At 34.3% G+C, this 18,690-nt stretch overlaps 2 protein-coding genes across 3 annotated transcripts; one reads left to right on the top strand and one right to left on the bottom strand.

Moving 5' to 3' along the window:
• Nucleotides 1-141: 141 nt before the first annotated feature.
• LOC124537293 (retinoblastoma-like protein 1) lies at nucleotides 142-12,193 on the top strand. 2 transcript variants are annotated; one of them, XM_047114086.1, is made up of 19 exons: nucleotides 142-449; nucleotides 619-755; nucleotides 860-1,063; nucleotides 1,265-1,455; nucleotides 1,814-1,974; nucleotides 2,248-2,383; nucleotides 2,580-2,662; nucleotides 2,853-3,016; nucleotides 3,385-3,595; nucleotides 3,995-4,204; nucleotides 4,531-4,663; nucleotides 5,010-5,108; nucleotides 5,490-5,626; nucleotides 6,210-6,389; nucleotides 7,089-7,215; nucleotides 7,379-7,470; nucleotides 8,964-9,131; nucleotides 10,142-10,301; nucleotides 11,210-12,193. In XM_047114086.1, exons 1-18 carry the CDS (start codon nucleotides 312-314, stop codon nucleotides 10,292-10,294), a joined length of 2,724 nt encoding a protein of 907 aa, XP_046970042.1. In that variant the 5' UTR covers nucleotides 142-311; the 3' UTR covers nucleotides 10,295-10,301; nucleotides 11,210-12,193. The 2 variants fall into 2 exon arrangements, with proteins under 2 accessions (XP_046970042.1, XP_046970041.1); XM_047114085.1 differs by having other exon boundaries at nucleotides 5,010-5,123; nucleotides 11,210-12,192.
• Nucleotides 12,194-14,031: 1,838 nt separating this feature from the next.
• On the bottom strand, nucleotides 14,032-17,891 carry LOC124537530 (SAGA-associated factor 29). Its single transcript, XM_047114403.1, has 7 exons — nucleotides 17,710-17,891; nucleotides 17,372-17,518; nucleotides 16,839-16,964; nucleotides 16,462-16,686; nucleotides 15,930-16,187; nucleotides 15,385-15,462; nucleotides 14,032-14,376 (listed from the first exon to the last, which is right to left on the bottom strand). Exons 1-7 carry the CDS (start codon nucleotides 17,746-17,748, stop codon nucleotides 14,362-14,364), a joined length of 888 nt encoding a protein of 295 aa, XP_046970359.1. The 5' UTR covers nucleotides 17,749-17,891; the 3' UTR covers nucleotides 14,032-14,361.
• Nucleotides 17,892-18,690: the final 799 nt, after the last annotated feature.

The following is an 18,690-nucleotide window of genomic DNA, read 5'->3' as shown; positions in this document are numbered from 1 at the left end:
AACCGATTGTATTAAAAAAAATGTTTTATGAATCTAAGATATAATAAATCAAATACCGAAATAAGATAAATGAGACAAGACATTTTGTTTAAGCTATGTCTGTTTGTCATTTACTTATTCATATGTTAATTTGTTTGTACGTCAACGTCAAGGACTTGAGGGTTTCGCGTGTGTGGGAGGTGTATATTCTTCCCGCCAATGAGCTGTCAAAATTGGCTAAGATCGGGGTAACTTTTAGATCATACGCGTAATCTCGTGTTTAATCACTACGAATATATTGTATTTTTGTTTGTAAGTGTACTTTATATAATATGTCGAAACAAGACGAAAGTGAAGATAATTGGATCGCAGCTATGGATAATCTATGTTCGAAGTTAAACGTAGACCCAGTAGCTGCGAAAAAATCAAAAGAATCTTTCTCAGAAATAAAACAAAATTATACATTAGATGTGAGTATTTAATGTTTTCAGTACTTGTTAATACAATAACTCTAAATTTAATCCTTTTTAATATTCTTTAAAATCTTCCTGAGTGTAAAAACAAAAATATTTACCTTACGTTTAACTTAAGTTATTACGCAAAAATAAACTCTTTTATTGAATAAATGTTATTTTATAGGGAGACATTTTACACTGGATGGCTTGTGCTTTATACGTAGCATGTCGTACATCCATCACCCCTACAGTTCAGACAGGTAAAGCTGTGGAAGGAAATTGTGTCAGCCTCACAAGACTTCTCAGACTCTGCAACATAAGGTATTTTGATGCGAAATCTAAATTTAACGAGTAATTAACTAAATGTTTTAAATTTTAAACTTACAAATTGTATGTTGTTTATTAACTGAAAAATATTTTTTCAGCCTTATACAATTTTTCAATAAAATCAAGAATTGGATGGAAATGGCTTCAATGTCAACAGATTTTAAAGATAGGATAACAAGATTAGAACACAAATTTGCTGTATCCACAGTACTCTTTAGAAAATTTCAACCCATATTCCAAGAAATTTTCTCAGGTTTGACAAATGAGCCAGTTAAAACGAGCACTAAAAGTAAAAAACAAAAGTAAGTACCTATATTATTTATTTATATAACAACATTACACACTTAATAAATGTTTAATATTGACAACTAAAATGCTAATAATAAAAGTTTGTTGCTGACTTAATAAGATATAAGAAATAAATAAAAGATAACAAAGTTCTCCATCAATTTGTGATATTTTTTGAATAATTGCTTTACTATATGTTGAAATTATTTTTTTAGGTTACAGCCATGTACAACAAATGCATTATTTGAATTCACATGGTGTTTATACGTTTGTGTCAAGGGAGAATTTCATAACTCAGCTGATGATCTTGTTGACATGTATCATGTTCTTTTATCATGTCTGGATTTTGCATTTGCCAATGCTTTCATGGCTCGTAGGATTGATTTAATCAATCCTGCTTTCAAAGGTAATATTTTATTATTAACTACAAATTAAATTGTAATATATAATACTTATGTACATTCTGAAATATTTAATAGAAATATTTCAGTTTGAATTCAATGAAATCTTTTGCATAACAGAAGTAAATTTTAAGTAGAATATTTTATTTCCTTAAGAACAAAAAGTTTGTTTACCAATTTAAGTAGAGTCTTTGATATTTAATACAACTTTGAGTATTATAATATTTTTTTAAGCATACCGTATTTAAAGACCTCAATTAATAGTTTAAAATTAAAGTTAAATTTATAGCCAATTTTGTAGATAAAAAATTTTTTTTTTTATTATTTCACTAATAAAACCATTAATTATTACACATGTTACAGGTCTGCCAGCCGATTGGCTAAAGGATGACTTTGAGCTACCAAAGAAACCACCATGCATTATATCAGTATTGTGCGAAATCAAAGAAGGCTTAGCTGTTGAAGCTGCTACTATGAAAGAGTATAGTTGGAGACCAGTGGTCAAGACTTTCTTTGAAAAGGGGGTTAGTAAAGCTAAAAAATACATATGTGTAGACATTAAATAGTAACTCAAAATATATTATTTCTCTCTGAAAATATCATAATTTAGTAATATTGAGATTTGAGTAAATTAATTCACTACATTTACTTATTCATTAGATTTTGTTAGTACAAGACATATTTAAAAAAAAAGTTCCATGTGTGTTCTTGTAAAAGGCTAGAGCCAAATTATTAAAGGTCATTTGTATTCAAATAATTAAATAAAATAAGTATAATGATGTATTTTTTTATTCCAGATTTTAAAAGGCAATAGCGATGATCTCACAGGCCTGCTAGACATAGGAAACTTCGATGTCAATGTTAAATCCTTAAATAATCTCTATGAAACATATGTACTCAGTGTAGGGGAATTTGATGAGAGGATCTTTTTAGGTAAGATATGAAAAAGGAGGTTGTATTATTATATACTGGCCATTTAGAAAAAATAAAATTGCTGAGTGAATTCTTATGACATTTAGTGAAAAACATAATTGTTATTCAATTGACTTGTATTTCTTAAAAAAATAAAATATGTCCAGATTCTATTGCTTAAACGCGATCTTGACGTATTTCGATGAAATGTTATCAGGTGAACACGCCAACGAACAGATCGGAACGAAAAACAAAGTATCGGGGGATGAAATTTCACAGGTCATCGCATCGTTTGGGCCGGTGAGTGAATTTAATTTTGGAACGTTATATATTTGACCGCTCGACGTCGAAATGTCATATGTGTGGATGTCGCAGAGCGCGCGCGTTGACGTCGAGATGACATATGTGTGCGTGTCGCAGAGGTGAATTTATTTTGGAACGTTATATATTTAACCGCTTGACGTTAATGACATATGTGTGCGTGTTGCAGAGCGCTCGCGCGTGTCCTGACACTCCGCTGACAGGGCGGCGCTACCTGGCGCGGCGTGAGGAGCTGACGCCGGTGTCCGAGGCCACCAACAGCCTGGCGCGCCTGGCAGCACTGCTGCGTCACGCTCGCCCCAAACCCTCCCCGCATCTTCTGCGCTTCTTCGCGTGAGTCTCTAAGCTTCCCTATTAACAACACTTAATATATGGTTCAACACTTCATAAACAATGAAATTAAAAACTTAAAAAATCAGGTGATCTAGTATTCACTTGCCCTGAATCTGAATATTTTTTTATTTCTAAAGGTAGACGGCCATTTTGGTCGTTTTGATTGTGCATACATTTGGACAATAGTGTCCTATGAAGATTATATTGTTACGATTGTATTGGACTTACAAATTATATTGTTAAAATATGGTGTATGCTAATTAGTAATTGCTTATAATTTTGTAATTGGTCAAAAAGAATTGGCTAATAAATATAATAATTTAGCTAAGAAATAAATTTATTCAAAATATATATTTTTCTATTTACAGTGATTGCGGTGTGAGTGAAGAGACGATTAATAATAATGTAGTACGGCCTTGCAATGGATGGATGGAACAGTTCTCAAATAACCTGAAAGAGTGCAATTGCAGCAATGAAACTATTGCATTCAGATGTAATATGGTCACATGCTTATATTATAAGGTCTTTGAACACATAATAAGGGAGGAACACAGAAAAAAGCCCCAGTTATCATTACAAGTAAGTTTTAGTACTTATTCATTAACTAATGAATAAGTAGTAGTATTATTTATTACTACTTACAATCAATGTCGGGAGATTTGTTACATATAACTTTTACAAATTAAGCCTTAGAGATTGATAAATCTTATGAAAAAGTAACTCATATTTTGATGATAGGTTAAGCAATCTTGTGTTTCATTCAAAATCAAAGTATACTTTATTCAAGTGGGCTTTTACAAGCACTTTTGAATCGTCATTTAACAATTAAGTGAAGCTACCACCGGTTCGGAAAGTAGATTCTACCGAGAAGAACCGGCAAGAAACTCAGTAGTTACTCTTTTTCAACATATAAAATTTTTTGACTTGACATTGAGTTAAAGCTTATTTGTCCATATTCTAAATCACATTGTATTCCAGGTACTTCTGTCACAGGAGACCTACCAGCTTACAGTGTATGCATGTTGTACAGAGGTGGTGCTGCATGCGTACGGTGTACACTCTCTAAGGTTTCCTCGAGTCTTGCAGATATATGGACTGAGTGCATTCCATTTCTATAAGATTATTGAGCTGGTTGTCCAAGCTGTGGTTGAAAAGCTCAGTAGGGACGTCATTAAGCATCTTAATGCGGTAAGTGTTTATTTTCCATTTAGCAGATTTTGTCACAACAATTGAATTATGGTTTATATAGTGGATAAGAACAATGGTTGTTTTTAATTTCATTGAAAAAGTGTGTCATTATCGTTGTACACATAAAAATTCTTAACAAAAACATATTTTTTATTTTATTTCCAAATTTTTTTTTTTTTTCAATTTTAAACATGACAGACACTTTTCTTAGAATTCGCTGAACAGTAATTAAAAAATTTTTTTTTTTTTAAATGTTTAATTTTATTCAGTTAATTCAATGTCCTGAATACAAAGCCCATAATAAAAGAAATCAAATATAATTGCAGGTAGAAGAACAAGTTCTAGAATCTCTAGTATGGACATCAGACAGTCCATTATGGGACCAACTCAGCAAGATTCCTGTTCCGGCCTCTACCGAAGTTTATGTTCAAGATTCACCCAACAGCCGTAGAAATATAAGTATGGAATTTTATAATTCATTATTTTTATGGTCGTACAGATCCTTTTGAAGTAAAAAGTGTTCATAAACTCATGTGAAATGCTTTGTATAAAGTATGAAATACTATGAAAATAAATAAATAGGAAAAAGTATGAATAGCAATACACAAAAAAACAATTAATGTTGTCTCTTGTGCATACAATCATAAGAATACACTAGATATTGTAGGCATATTATTTCTGTCTACTGACAGAGACAGAATTAATTTGTAAAAGCTTTGTTAAACAATTGGAATATTTTTACGCATATACACTATTTACTGACATGCTTCATCTTTTTTCAATTAATATAATATTTTATTTGCAGGTGGTTTACAGTCTCCTGTGTCCGCTGTTATAGACCGTTTCCTTACTCCAATGGCGGATCAAGCAAAGAAACAGTTATTCAAAGATAATATAAAACCGGGTCAGTCGCTTTTAGGTAATTTTTATTTTGTTTTGCTTTATTTTTAGTTATTCTTTTTATATTTACTAGATTATTTTATAAATATTTAATCTCTTTCAATTATGCCATAAAACCGCAACCATTGATTCGGCCCAAGTAATTTAAATTTATTTTTATTTATATTTAAAAAAATAAATACATTTTGAATAACATGACAAACAGTGGATAAAAGAACATAATAGGTTTCAATTTTGTTACTGGTTTCGTTTTGCGCAATAAATATTTCTGTCTGAATATTCATAAAATATCTATCTACAACTATTTATCAAAAGAAACAACAATTTCGCCCATTATTGCACAATAGTGGTGGAACAAGAATTCAATACAAATAATTAATTACAGTTCAAACCAACAATAATATAAAACAAGAAGTCACCTCGCCACAGTCTCCACCGAATGCAACAACATCAAGTGCAGAGAATACTCCAAACACGACGCCCAAAAAAGCCAACAACTCATTAATGCTCTTCTTCAGAAAGGTAAGCTTAATATTTAACTAAAATAATGAAGAACTTACTAACTCTTGGTGGTAGGGCTTTGTGCAAGCTAGTCTGAGTAGGTACCACCCACTCATCAGTTATTCTACCGCCAAATAACAGTACTCAGTATTGGTGTGTTCCGGTTTGAAGGGTGAGTGAGCCAGTGTATGTACAGGCACAAGGGACATAACATCTTAGTTCCCAAGGTTGGTGGCACATTGACGATGTAAGGTAATATAAGGTCTATGGGTGATGGTGACCACTTTCCATCAGGTGGCCCATATGCTCGTCCGCCAACCTATAACAAAATATAAAAATACCAATTTAATACTAAATATGTATATATGTAATTGATACATTTGAAATAAAAGAACCAACTGAGAAAATATAATATAATTATTTATCAGAAAAAAATAGGTTAGGCACAATGAGCAAAAATACAAGTAAACGTGAAGTTTAACATATATTTGTAGCTCTACTCGGTTTCGACCACATTAAATGATATTACTGCGCCACCATAGCTACAAGCTACCATAGCTATAAGCATTATGTTAAACTATTTACTAACATAAATCTTTTCCAGTTTTACAGTCTGGCAGTTGTCCGAATGAACGACCTTTGCACCCGACTGCGGCTAACCGACGAGGAATTAAAGCGTAAGATCTGGACGTGTCTCGAATATTCCATAATGCATCAAACGCAGCTTATGAAGGACAGGCATCTAGATCAGATTTTAATGTGTGCTGTTTATGTCATATGTAAGGTTGGTACAGCTAATTATATACAAGTAATACACTACTATGCTTTTGAAATAAAAAAGAATCAGGATCAAGCTAATTTTGATGTCATTCTACTCCTTATCTGCTAATCTCTTCTTGAGAAAGGGATGACCCTTCACATCTATACGTATTTGTACTATAGTAATAAATAACTGAATCGTTTGCGTCTCAATAGGCTATTTGATAATGCGAAAAATAAATTGTGAATTATTGTAATCAGTGTATGTTATGAGTTTAAAAATGGTTACTAACGAAACTTGAAAATAATACTTAATTTATTCAAAAAACGTTACGTAACGTTTGTCATGTGACAAAAACGCTCCTGATTGGCCGGGCTTATGATGAGGTCACTTTCTTGTAAACCTTAATATACAGCAAAGTGACGTCATTGGCCGCGTTGCAGCGCCATATTGTTATCGCGCGTTATTTAAATTTAGAATTTTTAATATGATTTTTTTCGGCAAATATGTACTAAAATAAAATAAAAATAACTTTTACTGGGTTTCTTAACCTCTACTAAATAATATAAAACGGATTTTAAAAACCAGTCAAATAGCCTACTAAGAGAGCCCGTACGCTTTCATTCAAATAAATTTATTAGTATAAATTTTTATTTTCACTTCTTTCCTATCTAATGATATAATGTTAAAATATTTCCTAACATAAGCATATTTTATTTTAAGGTTTCTAACACGCCAACTAATCAAGTGGAGCGAACATTTGCAGACATCATGCGTTGTTACCGACAGCGACCACTCGCCGATAATCATGTGTATAGATCTGTATTAATCAATAAGGGAAACGAAGAAGGTACTATCATTAACTACAGATGTATAAAAACCATCCATGCTTTTAAAAAACGAATAAAAATTCAAATAAAAATATTTAATAATAAACTAAATCAATGTATCGAAAAAACATATAGGTAATTGACACTGTCATAAAATTAAACATATTTCTTTTTTTTTTTCAGAATCTCCAGAACGAGGGGATTTAATAAACTTTTATAACAAAGTATATGTGAAGTGTATGCAGAATTTTGCTCTGAGGTTCACAGGGAGGCATGTAAGTGACTTTTGTAATGCATTATTTTGGTATAATTAAGACCTATAATTTCATATTCAATCATAATCATTGTCTGTAATCGATCACATATGCACATATTATTTTGAAGCTTCAATGTATAAGGCGTGTCTATATAAATAAACTTTTTAATTGATGAAAATTAATAGCAATAGTGCACATTTTAGTCACTATTTAAAAGTGAATAAGAAACATCTATTTCAAATCACCACCAACTCCATTATTATATTGTCTGTATTTATGGTATTGATCTAATAAAATTATCTAAAAAGTTGTATAATGATCTAAAATCATGAATTTTATTTGGATATGGCAAATTTCATTTAACAATGAAATTGACAGTCCACATTTATTACATGAACTATGTATAAATGTACCTCACTCGCCACCTAGGCACCAACGTGCATAGTTTACATATGGTGCTTGTAAAACTAAATTAGGTAAGAACGCGCCGCTAGTTCGCATGTCGATTGCATATAATTTATGTGTGACCCGTGAATCGGACTTAGACATAGGTCACGATAGCCTGTCAGTGTTTACCAAAAAAATGTGAGAATTGTTACAGTACGTTATAATATTTGTAGTAAATTGTGTGTTTATTCTTAAGTTTTATTTTTATAATTATTACTATTAAAAATGTTATGTAAAGTCTTCAATATCTGTAATATAATGTCTGTCTAGTCTTAAGATATTTTTATAAAATACGAAGCATGTTGTGTTCTCCTATAATTGTGAGTGCATAGGTATAAGTTAAGTTTTGTGAATGTATTAGTGTAAGTTTTTTGTGTACTAACGTTGGAGATCCTTATTAAGCTGAAACCGCACTTTAGAGGCGCGGAGCGGAGAGGCGCGGCGCGGCGCGGCCTCGCCTAAACGCACTAGACTTGCGGCTTTTTCCCTAGTCAGTGCGTAGCTAGACGACATTGAAGATGGACGAAACTTTTGAAAAAGTTATTGCGGTGTCTTCACTATGTGAGGAGGCAAAAAAATTAGAGACAAGGAAATTTATGAAATCTAAATGGATACATGACATCCCACGTTCTCGCTACAAAGAGGGAGAATACCACAAACTTTTTCCACGACTCCTGAAAAACACCGTTCGTTTTCATACTAATTTGAGACTGTCAAAAGAAAAATTCATATCGATATCAATTTCTCCTCGTCCATCGTGCGTCGTCTTGTTTGGCTGCTAGTTGAACTCGAACTGAGTATATTACATTCGGCCGCGCCGCGCCGCTAGCTATACCGCACTAGCGGCAGCGGCGCGGCGCGGCAAAATATTCTTTGGTGCCCAAACAAGCCGCGCTGCGTCGCCTCACGCCGCGCCGCGCCGCTGTGGTGCGGTTTGAATCATATTATTATTATTATTTAGATGTAATATTAATCGACGCCGCTCCGCGCCGCTAAAGTGCGGTTTCAGCTTAAAATAAAATAAAAAATAAAAAAAATCAGCGATAACCTTAACCTACGTTCAGGAGTGCAGCCTGTCGCCTCTGCCGGCGGGGCGGGCGGCGCGCGCAGGCCGCTGGTCTCCGGGCGGCCAGCGCGTGTCCGAGCGCCATCAGCTCTACGTAAAGCCTCTCACCACGCCGCCCCACCACCACCACCATCTCACCTACCGCTTCAGCCGCAGCCCCGCCAAGGTGCCCGATATGGGGATTATATTTTTTAAATCTGTCCGACTTCTAGGCTCCAATAGAAGCCTCTGCCTCAATTAACTTTTCCCTGGTTTGGATTTTTTGTCGGATAATTGGAAGATGAAGTAATTGTTACTTGGTTTGTTACTTGGTGGTAGGGCTTTGCGCAAGCCCGTCTGGGTAGGTACCACCCACTCTATCAGTTATTCTACCGCCAAATAAAAGTACTCAGTATTGTTGTGTTCCGGTCTGAAGGGTGAGTGAGCCAGTGTAACTACAGGCACAAGGGACATAACATCTTAGTTCCCAAGGTTGGTGGCACATTGACGATGTAAGGAATAGTTAATATTTCTTACAGCGTCATTGTCTATGGGCAATGGTGACCACTTATCATCAGGTGGCTTATATGCTCGCCCGCCAACCTATACCATAAAAAAAAATTGTATTCTTATTATAGCCATACAGACACACACACACACACATACATACAGAGAGAGACACACACCCGAACGCGCTCTACCTTTAGCTATTATATATATAGCTTGTTTCATCTTATAACTTTGAATTAAAGTGTGAATGTGTTAAGGAAGAGCGACTTCTTCTGGCACGGGAGCTCACGGCACTCAAAAGAAGAAGTCAACCTTTGAGATTTTATATATGTACTGTCTTGGTTATTGATGAAATAAACATTTATTATTATTATTATTGCGCCGTCGTAACCGTTAATTACGTAGGGCTGCCGTTGAGGATGCAGAATGAAACCGAACGAATTTAACTTATACGTTTATTTAAGTAATGCAATTTAACAATTAATTATTTCTAATTTATAATACGTGACAGTCTGTTCGATGTCAAAACAGAAAGTGAAGTTCTGTAGTCTGAATTACATATTTATAACGAAATCGGTAAATCACTGAACGGTCCCCACGGTATGGTGATTCTTGGTAGCGCTCGATGTTCGGGAGGTCTTGCGATTATTTCTTAACACGTTGGTAATGCAAGTATACACTGACCAGGACCTGCACGCGATCAACACGATGGTGTCGTGCGAGGTGGGCGGCGTGAAGCGCCCGGCGGAGGGCGGCGACGTGGTGAAGCGCGCGCGGTACGCCGCGCCCGGCGTCGCGCGCAAGCTGCAGGGGCTCGTCAGCGACCGGCAGGCCGTCTGAGACGACGGTAAACAATCTATTTATTTTTATTTATTTGACGGCGCATGGTGCGCCATCTTGTTTTTCGTACTGGCTGGAAAAGAGTGTCGAACGGCGCTCTAGCGAAGCGTCGCGGCGGGGGTAGCGAGGCAGCCATCTTGAATGCAGTTGGATTCAAGATTTCCCGCGCACCACGTATGCGACGAATCGTTAGAGCGCCGTTCGACACTCTTTTCCAGCCAGTACGAAAAACAAGATGGCGCACCATGCGCCGTCATATTTATTACATAGGTCGCTAACATAGCATACATTCTTACAATTGTACATGCTAATAAACAAAAGAAGATCTAGACTAAATGATGCCCTAATTATAAGCAACACTGCATTCTAATAAGACAACAACATAATACTTAAATTAAATTTTTTTTTATATATATATTTTTTTTCCTTCTTTTTTCTCTCAACTACTTTCTTAATAAAATCCAAACAACAAACAACAACAACAACAGCCTGTAAATTCCCACTGCTGGACTAAAGGCCTCCTCTCCCTTTGAGGAGAAGGTTTGGAACATATTCCTCCAATGCGGGTTGGTGGAATACACATGTGGCAGAATTTCTATGAAATTTGTCACATGCAGGTTTCCTCACGATGTTTTCCTTCATGATGAGATGAATTATAAAGACAAATTAAGCACATGAATCAGCGGTGCTTGCCTGGGTTTGAACCCGCAATCATCGGTTAAGATGCACGCGTTCTTTAAGAGTCGAGAAAATCCAAAACGATTACGAAACAAACAATGGCTTGATATCAGCTGTAATAAAATTGGTACAGGCTTCAGGGGCATTGGGCAGGTTCCTTTGGAGACAGCTAAAACATCAATTCGTGAAATAAAACATTTTTAGTCAAAGTTCTAAAACTTAATTTTCTGTTTTCAGGTATAACCAATTGGCCTCCTCACATTGAACTGAATTTGAGTCATATTTATTGTAGTACCAAAAATTTTGCTTTTAGCTCTCTAGATTTATTCTTTTCAATGTATAATCATATCTATTTGACTAATGATGATGTTTAAAATCAATTACAGCGGTTAAAATTTATTTAATTTTTCGTCACAATATGAGCCAGTATTGGCTTATTAATATTTTTATGATTGGTGCTAGTACGAGCTTTGTTAAGTAACAGGAAAGTTATATTTTAATAATATAATCGATAAAATTTCATTCCTATTATATAATATTACCTTGTATTTTCAATCATACTTATTATATTTCGTAATGTGACGGAAAGTATAGGTTTAATGTTAAATTAACTGTATTAACAGATTAACAAAGCTCAGATTATTGAATAGAAAACTGGAGATTGAAAAACACAAATGTAGTATATTGATCTCATTTCTTATTTATGTTGGACGTTTATTTTATAATTATGCCATATTATCTAAAATTGCTCATCAATAATTAACATAAGTTATTTTTAATGGAGTTTGCATTGGATTGGACCAATGATGGATTCTCTTCTTGGTACCTATTTGAGCATAGGTAGTAATTTGTTTACCATTATAGTCATTTATGTATATACAGACTTTATGCTAAGCTAAATCCGTGTAACATTATTATCGAGAAAAAAATATGTTTTAAATATTTATCATAGGTACTCATTACCTAAAGCAAGTTCCTTTTTATTTTATCGACTGGATGTACTTACATTTCAGTCAAAATTTATTTTATTTGCTTCCATTAATATTATTTTATTATTAGATTGTAAGTGATGATCAGAAAAGGGTTTTAAATCAACTTAGTTTTAGCTTTTAATCAAAATTAAATGACTGTATATTTCGGACGTAACCATTTTATCGTGTATGTAGATTTTACTTCTTAGTGTAAATTAAAAATATTGAACAAATCTTTGTTTTTATATTTTATCAAAACCTAACCTACTTAAGTAAAACCAATTTAATTTTAAAAATAATTTATTAAAACAACAATCACAATATTTTGCTTTTGCAATGTTAACGGAAAATAAAAATTTATTAATGGTTGTTTACAGGCTGGTCAAAATAACAATAATTCAGATAGAGCTTGAAATTAGTACAAATCTATTATCCCTACAAATACATGATTCCCTTGATTCCCAGATAACCATAAAGAAAATTTATTTGATGTATCAAATGATGACCCAAAAAATTTTGTACCATGAAATTATTTTTAAGATAACACTGTTTATGAGAAAAGCTTTTTACATTTGTATATATTTATTTTAGTAGACAGGTTCGGTGGGTATTTTGATTTTTCATTTATAATACATAGTCTATTATTACAAACCAATTTACAACTCCTCGAATTATTATTAGCTAACCACAAATTTCACCATCTTTTGATTTACAAGGCTATTTTTATAAACTAACATATATATGATGCAATTTCTTTATATAGTCTTATAATAATTTCTGGAAAAAGTTCACCAAAAGATATCGTAATAATTGTGACAGTTAATAAATATTTTATGAATTCATTTTGTTTTAACTGCACCTCAAAGTTAGTTTCAGGTAAGGCAGTATCTCAAAACTTAATACTACAACTAAAACATCCTAGCAAAAATCCTTTTAAATTATTTGAGCCATTTTGGGTGTGGTTGTGAAATAAACATTTAAACTTTGGATTGGATTGAAACATTGGATTACTTCAGAAAACTTTTAACCTATAATTTAATAGAATACAGAATTTACTGAAAAAAAAAACATTCCCATTATTTATACAAGCAGTCATTTTTATTATGTTTATATATATTTATATAACTGAAATGTTCGAAATAAAAAGTACATCATATACATTTGAAGTCAGGATAAATTATTAACTTAATAAACCTTCTAAATATAACTACTTGAAAATTAAAAATAATTACATTCGAGCAAACATTAATAACTATGATTTAGAAAACCTACAAACAAATATTTACGATTTATTTTCAAACAAAGATAATTTTCTGACAGATTTGGGTAAAGAGGGAAATTATCTAGAATCTAACTTGGTGCATATTATGTAGCGCAAAAACAGGTGGTGGTTTACTTGGTGGTAGGGCTTTGTGCAAGCCCGCCTGGGTAGGTACCACCCACTCATCAGATATTCTACCGCTAAACAACAGTACGCAGTATTGTTGTGTTCCGGTTTGAAGGGTGAGTGAGCCAGTGTAACTACAGGCACAAGGGAGCATCTTAGTTCCCAAGGTTGGTGGCGCATTGACGATTTTAAGAAATAGTTAATATTTCTTACAGCGTCATTGTGTATGGGTGACCACTTACCATCAGGTGGCCAATATGCCCGTCCGCCAACCTATTCCATAAAACAAAAAAGAAAAAACGGTGCACTATTTATTCTCTCACTCATACAATAGGGTTTTATGTCAAGTTTCACTGGACTTAAAAATGTAAAAACAAGACAAAGGCCTAACTTTCTACTTCCATAACCTGAACTATAGTCTGTTCGCGTTAAGAATGCAGTGAGTTGTCATTATTTACCGGCCCCTTTAACCAATCAAATCTTTTCAAATTACAAAGTCAAGTTCACATTGAACAGGTAAAGACATAAGTTCGAACGTGACGGTTGTAGATTTATAAAACAAATATAATTTTTTGGAATTTTGACACAAATATACAAACACCTTTACCCTTCTGTTAAAAAGATTTGTTTGGTCAGGGGGCGGAGTAAGGACGGTAAACAATGACAACTCACTGCATTCTTAACGCGAACAGACTATAGCACGGATAATTTATTGACAGAAAATGACATTTATGTCAATGGGCTATCTCGGCGTTAAAGCCAGCCAATACATCAATGATACTTCTTATAAATATTAAAGTAAAATTTTAATCACTTACAATATTTAATAGTCAAGTCAAATGAAAATGCTACACAAAAAGTTATTATACAAGAATAATTCAATTCAGTCCATCATAGCGTAAATTTACACTTAAGAGCAAATAATTAATACGCTACGCGCAACGCCATCGCGGTTGACAGGGCAGAGTTCAGTGCAGCGAGTCTGTGGAAAGCGGCGACGAGCGCGCAGAGGGCGGGGCCGAGCGCGACTGTCAGGTGCCGCGACCCTGCAAGCAGTAGTAGTCCAAGATTTTTAGATATCCGCTCTGCATAATAACCTTCTAGAAGATTTTTCGATTGGATTATGTCGGAGGGTGCCCCCCAAGTATAAAACCGAGTTTCTGTCGCCCGAAACCGCGAGCCGAGTCGAGATGGCCCAGTGGTTAGAACGCGTGCATCTTAACCGATGATTGCGGGTTTAAACCCAGGCAAACACCGCTGATTCATGTGTTTAATTTGTCTTTATAATTCGTCTCGTGCTCAGCGGTGAAGGAAAACATCGTGAGAAAACCTGCATGTGACAAATTTCATAGAAATTCTGCCACATGTGTATTCCACCAACCCGCATTGGAACAGCGTGGTGGAATATGTTCCATACCTTCTCCTCAAAGGGAGAGGAGGCCTTTAGCCCAGCAGTGGGAATTTACAGGCTGTTGTTGTTGTTCTTTGAAACCGCGAGCGTTAGCCGCCATCTTGGAAAACGTGTTTAAATCCAATCGAAAAATCACGTAGAAGGATTTTATGCAGAGCGGACCGATTTTTTGTGCTAAAATTCCTGGACTATAGACTTAAACACCACGAAAGAGCAACATTTTAAACACCACGGAATAGGCGGAACAAGCATGCAGGCAACGAACGCGTATTCCATAATTTCTCTATCGTTTGGTCATGTTTTAATCGCTTGTTGTTCATGTTCACTGTATTGAATATTCTAGAGCGGCAAAGTTTCATTACGCGAACATAATATAGAACATACGCGAATTACATTGTTATTCAGTATAATGCACAATTGTGGCTTTCTTTACAATTTACATAATAACTCAATAACAATATTGAAACATACAACTACTGAGTTCAGAGTTGAAAAATTCAAACATATTGACTAGCTTTTTCTAACTTTATTTTATTTTATCTTCTTCAAAATCCAATCGTGACAGATAAAAACAACATTTAAAAAAAAGGTAATTTGACATATCTAGTACTATCAATGTATATAATACTAAAAATAAACAAACCTTTCCTTCTTTAATTGCAATAACGTATCGTTGAGCGACACGTTCTGCCGGAGAATATCCGTCTGCATAAGAAGAGTCCTGTAAAATGAAAATAAACCATCACTTATCGTCTTATGATAAAAAGGCTTTTCATCTTATATTACAAAATTACATCACATGACTTTACATACATATTTTTACTATTTAAATAAATCTAGTTATTACGGATTTTAATCGCGTATATTAATTATTTTGGACATCCCGACGTTTCGAGCACTTTACAGCGTTCGTGGTCACGGGTAGACAACGAACGCTGTAAAGTGCTCGTAATAAATAGTTTTATTTAAATGTGTAATAATCGCGAAAATTTAAGACAACATTATAACTTTACTATGTATGTTATTTTACTGATTTCAAGTTCAGCAGTTATTTAATGTGTTTTGAAGTACTATTCCTCCAAACTCTACTACTAAGTCTCATAATTTGTCATACTGAATGATGTCGGTGGCAACTTGTCTCATTTAGAGACGCTAGCATTTAAACTTGGATAGTATCCGCAACACGACCTCAAACAAGACTTCGTAGGGGTCGGCGGCACAGGCGGGCAGACGGTTGACCACGGCACGGTAGAAGCATGTGGTCTGAGGGTACAGCGCCATGACAACAGCACCCTTGGGGAACAGTGCATGCTCGTCCGTGCGCGGGTCGGCCCGCATCAGTGGTAGCGCCACCACGCGTCTCTTGCTCAGCACATGCCTGTTCTTTTGCTCCTCGTCAATGTCATCCACCTCGTATTTCCCCTGTGCCGGTAGCCAGCTAACTACCTATGGATATTTTATGAAAATATTTGATATATAAATTATTATGTACACATGAAATTATTTCTTAAATTTTATATTCAAAGTTGGAATGGAATAGAATATTTTTACTTATTATCATTTATGAAAAATTAATAATAAAAAAAAAAATTAATAGTTTATAATTTCCATTACTACTACTACTACACAAAAATCAATCAAAAATACTTATAAAGCTAAGTTAAATCAATCAATCTATTCAGGATCATAAATATTTCATAAAATGCAATAGAAATGTAACCTCAGCAAGAATCCAGTTCTCCTCTTTCTCGGAGACCCTGACAAGCGCGGCGACGGCGTCTCCAGCGCGAGCAATATGTCCGGCGTCGGCGGGTACGGCGCCACATAGTGGCGGAGCACGCTCACCCACACGGCCGACGTGCAACGGCAGTGTCTGCGCGGCACTCAACAGCATCTTCATTAAAGCTCCACAGCCTATTGTCTCCTTGTTACCGGCGTGACGAGCCTGGAAGCCATTCAATCATAATAGCACTTAATTATTCATAACATAGGCCATAGGGTATGCAAAGTTACATGACATTCAGTTGAGAAGTTAATGTGTGAATGTATAACCAAAAGATTGACTTTCTCATTTATAATATTAGTTAAGAAACCTACCTGAATACGTCTTTCATTTTTTATTGCACGTATTTCATATATTCGTGATAGAGCAGCACGGAGAACTCTCTCTTCCTGTTCAGCAGCAGTAAGTCCTGCTTTATATAAACTTTTTAGCTGCATTTGCTGAAACATAAATTAAAAATTATTCTGCGATCTGATTTTTTTTTCCTTAGACATACAAAAGCTGTCTTATTAACATTATAAGTACACAATTATTAAATCTTTGAAATCTCTATTTTAGTACTTTAAAATTATTGTTACTTTTTGTGACATATAGGGAATAGTTATAAGTGTGCCGTATATGCACATAGGTATTAAAGTAAACAGTTAGTAAAGTTACATATTCTATGACTAAAATATTTCACATCTGTGTATCTCATATTCTTTGGCATATATCATGTATAAAAGTCGAAGCATTGCATATGTAAAACAGAGTGTCTATCAAGTGTGTCACAGTCCGTATAAATGTACCGTCTTGTTATTTTCCCAGCAATATAAGCAACATCGAAATCAATATAAACATTTTTAACCTGTTGAGAAGAACCAGAAGAATCTTCAGCAGATGAAGAGGATTCCACAGCTTTCTCAGCTCTCAATATTGAGTCAATACATTGCTCATTACAACTTCTCTCTGCTTCTATATCATATATCAATCTATGCAGAGATCTTAATCGTTCCTGTAACAAAAAGTTATTGAATTATGATTGTAGAAGATCTATGTTTATATTTATGAAAAAAATATTTTGGTGACAGAAACAGTCATTAGAAATGTTTCTACTCTTAGCGGTTAATGTGTTTTCTTACGATTTATTTTGGTTAGTGGACTATTTAACCAGCTTAATAATATATTGAGAGAAAGGAATTTTACTTGAACTTGCTGTGCTGCGACGTCAGCGGTTAATGGCATCTTGTCTTGTATTTTAAGATCGACAGTTACCAAAAAATTAATAATTTAGATGATTTAGTTCCATTCGTATAACACCAAGCAAGTATTTAGGAAAAAACTTTTTTGTGACATTAGTAACTAAAATGTCAAAACTCAAAACAAAATCATAATTGTTTCCAGTTTTTCACAGAGTATATAACATTATAACGACAAAACAAAAATATTTAAACGATTGTGTCTCATAAAAATTTTATACTTGCCCTTGGACCTAAAGTTGGAGTTTCTTCCACTGCTTGTATGTCAAGTGTATTCCTACGCTAGGTCTTGGGGATATGAATGATTTTTTTTTATTTTGCTCTATGAATATGGGGTTTCGGGCTTTAATACTATGAGAAATTGATGTATGACCGATTAAGCCTAAGAAACCAGACATTTACTTACTATATATAAGGATCGTACATTATAGAAGCAAGAATGTGCCCAAACAATTTCGCTTTATTTCTTCATTTGCATGATGGAATAAAAAAATGCGCTGTTGTAGATTTTACGTACTTCTACATAGGGGTAAAACTTTGAAATGTAATGCAATGTCTGAAGGCTCCTTTATTTCTTCTCTCTTTTGTTCTTTTCTACGGTTCTTTTGAACATACCCCGGTAAACATATTCTAAAAGTTGCAGGTAATCTAAGATCAATATAAATATCAAATTCGTGATAATTCGAGCTGCATTTTGTATGGTTAAATGGAAGAAGCGTTTACTAGCTAGCTCCCATCCAGAGGTGAGAGAAGTACATATAAGGCATAAGGTCGCATTTACGCCTTGTAGGCGAGGATATGATGTAAAGTCGTGTCTTGCTGAACATACTAAGATTTTTGAAAAAAATCTTTCCTTTTTCTATTTAGAGTTATATAGGGGAACAAAGACATTCATTAGTATACAGCACGAAATAAAGTTTAGTAATTG

The sequence above is a fragment of the Vanessa cardui genome, chromosome 18 (genome assembly GCF_905220365.1).
Source record: "Vanessa cardui chromosome 18, ilVanCard2.1, whole genome shotgun sequence".
Lineage (NCBI taxonomy): Eukaryota > Metazoa > Arthropoda > Insecta > Lepidoptera > Nymphalidae > Vanessa > Vanessa cardui.
This window is presented reverse-complemented; position numbering and strand designations above follow the sequence as displayed.

Excerpts from the sequence above, each read along its gene's own strand:
- LOC124537293 (XM_047114085.1), top strand. The coding sequence starts at position 312 with ATGTCGAAACAAGACGAAAGTGAAGATAATTGGATCGCAGCTATGGAT. Across the intron at positions 2,384-2,579 it reads TGATGAGAGGATCTTTTTAG|GTGAACACGCCAACGAACAG; the intron begins GTAAGATATGAA and ends AAATGTTATCAG. Across the intron at positions 2,663-2,852 it reads TCATCGCATCGTTTGGGCCG|AGCGCTCGCGCGTGTCCTGA; the intron begins GTGAGTGAATTT and ends TGCGTGTTGCAG.
- LOC124537530 (XM_047114403.1), bottom strand. The coding sequence starts at position 17,748 with ATGCCATTAACCGCTGACGTCGCAGCACAGCAAGTTCAA. Across the intron at positions 16,188-16,461 it reads AGAACTGGATTCTTGCTGAG|GTAGTTAGCTGGCTACCGGC; the intron begins GTTACATTTCTA and ends AAATATCCATAG. Across the intron at positions 15,463-15,929 it reads CCTACGAAGTCTTGTTTGAG|GACTCTTCTTATGCAGACGG; the intron begins GTCGTGTTGCGG and ends TTCATTTTACAG.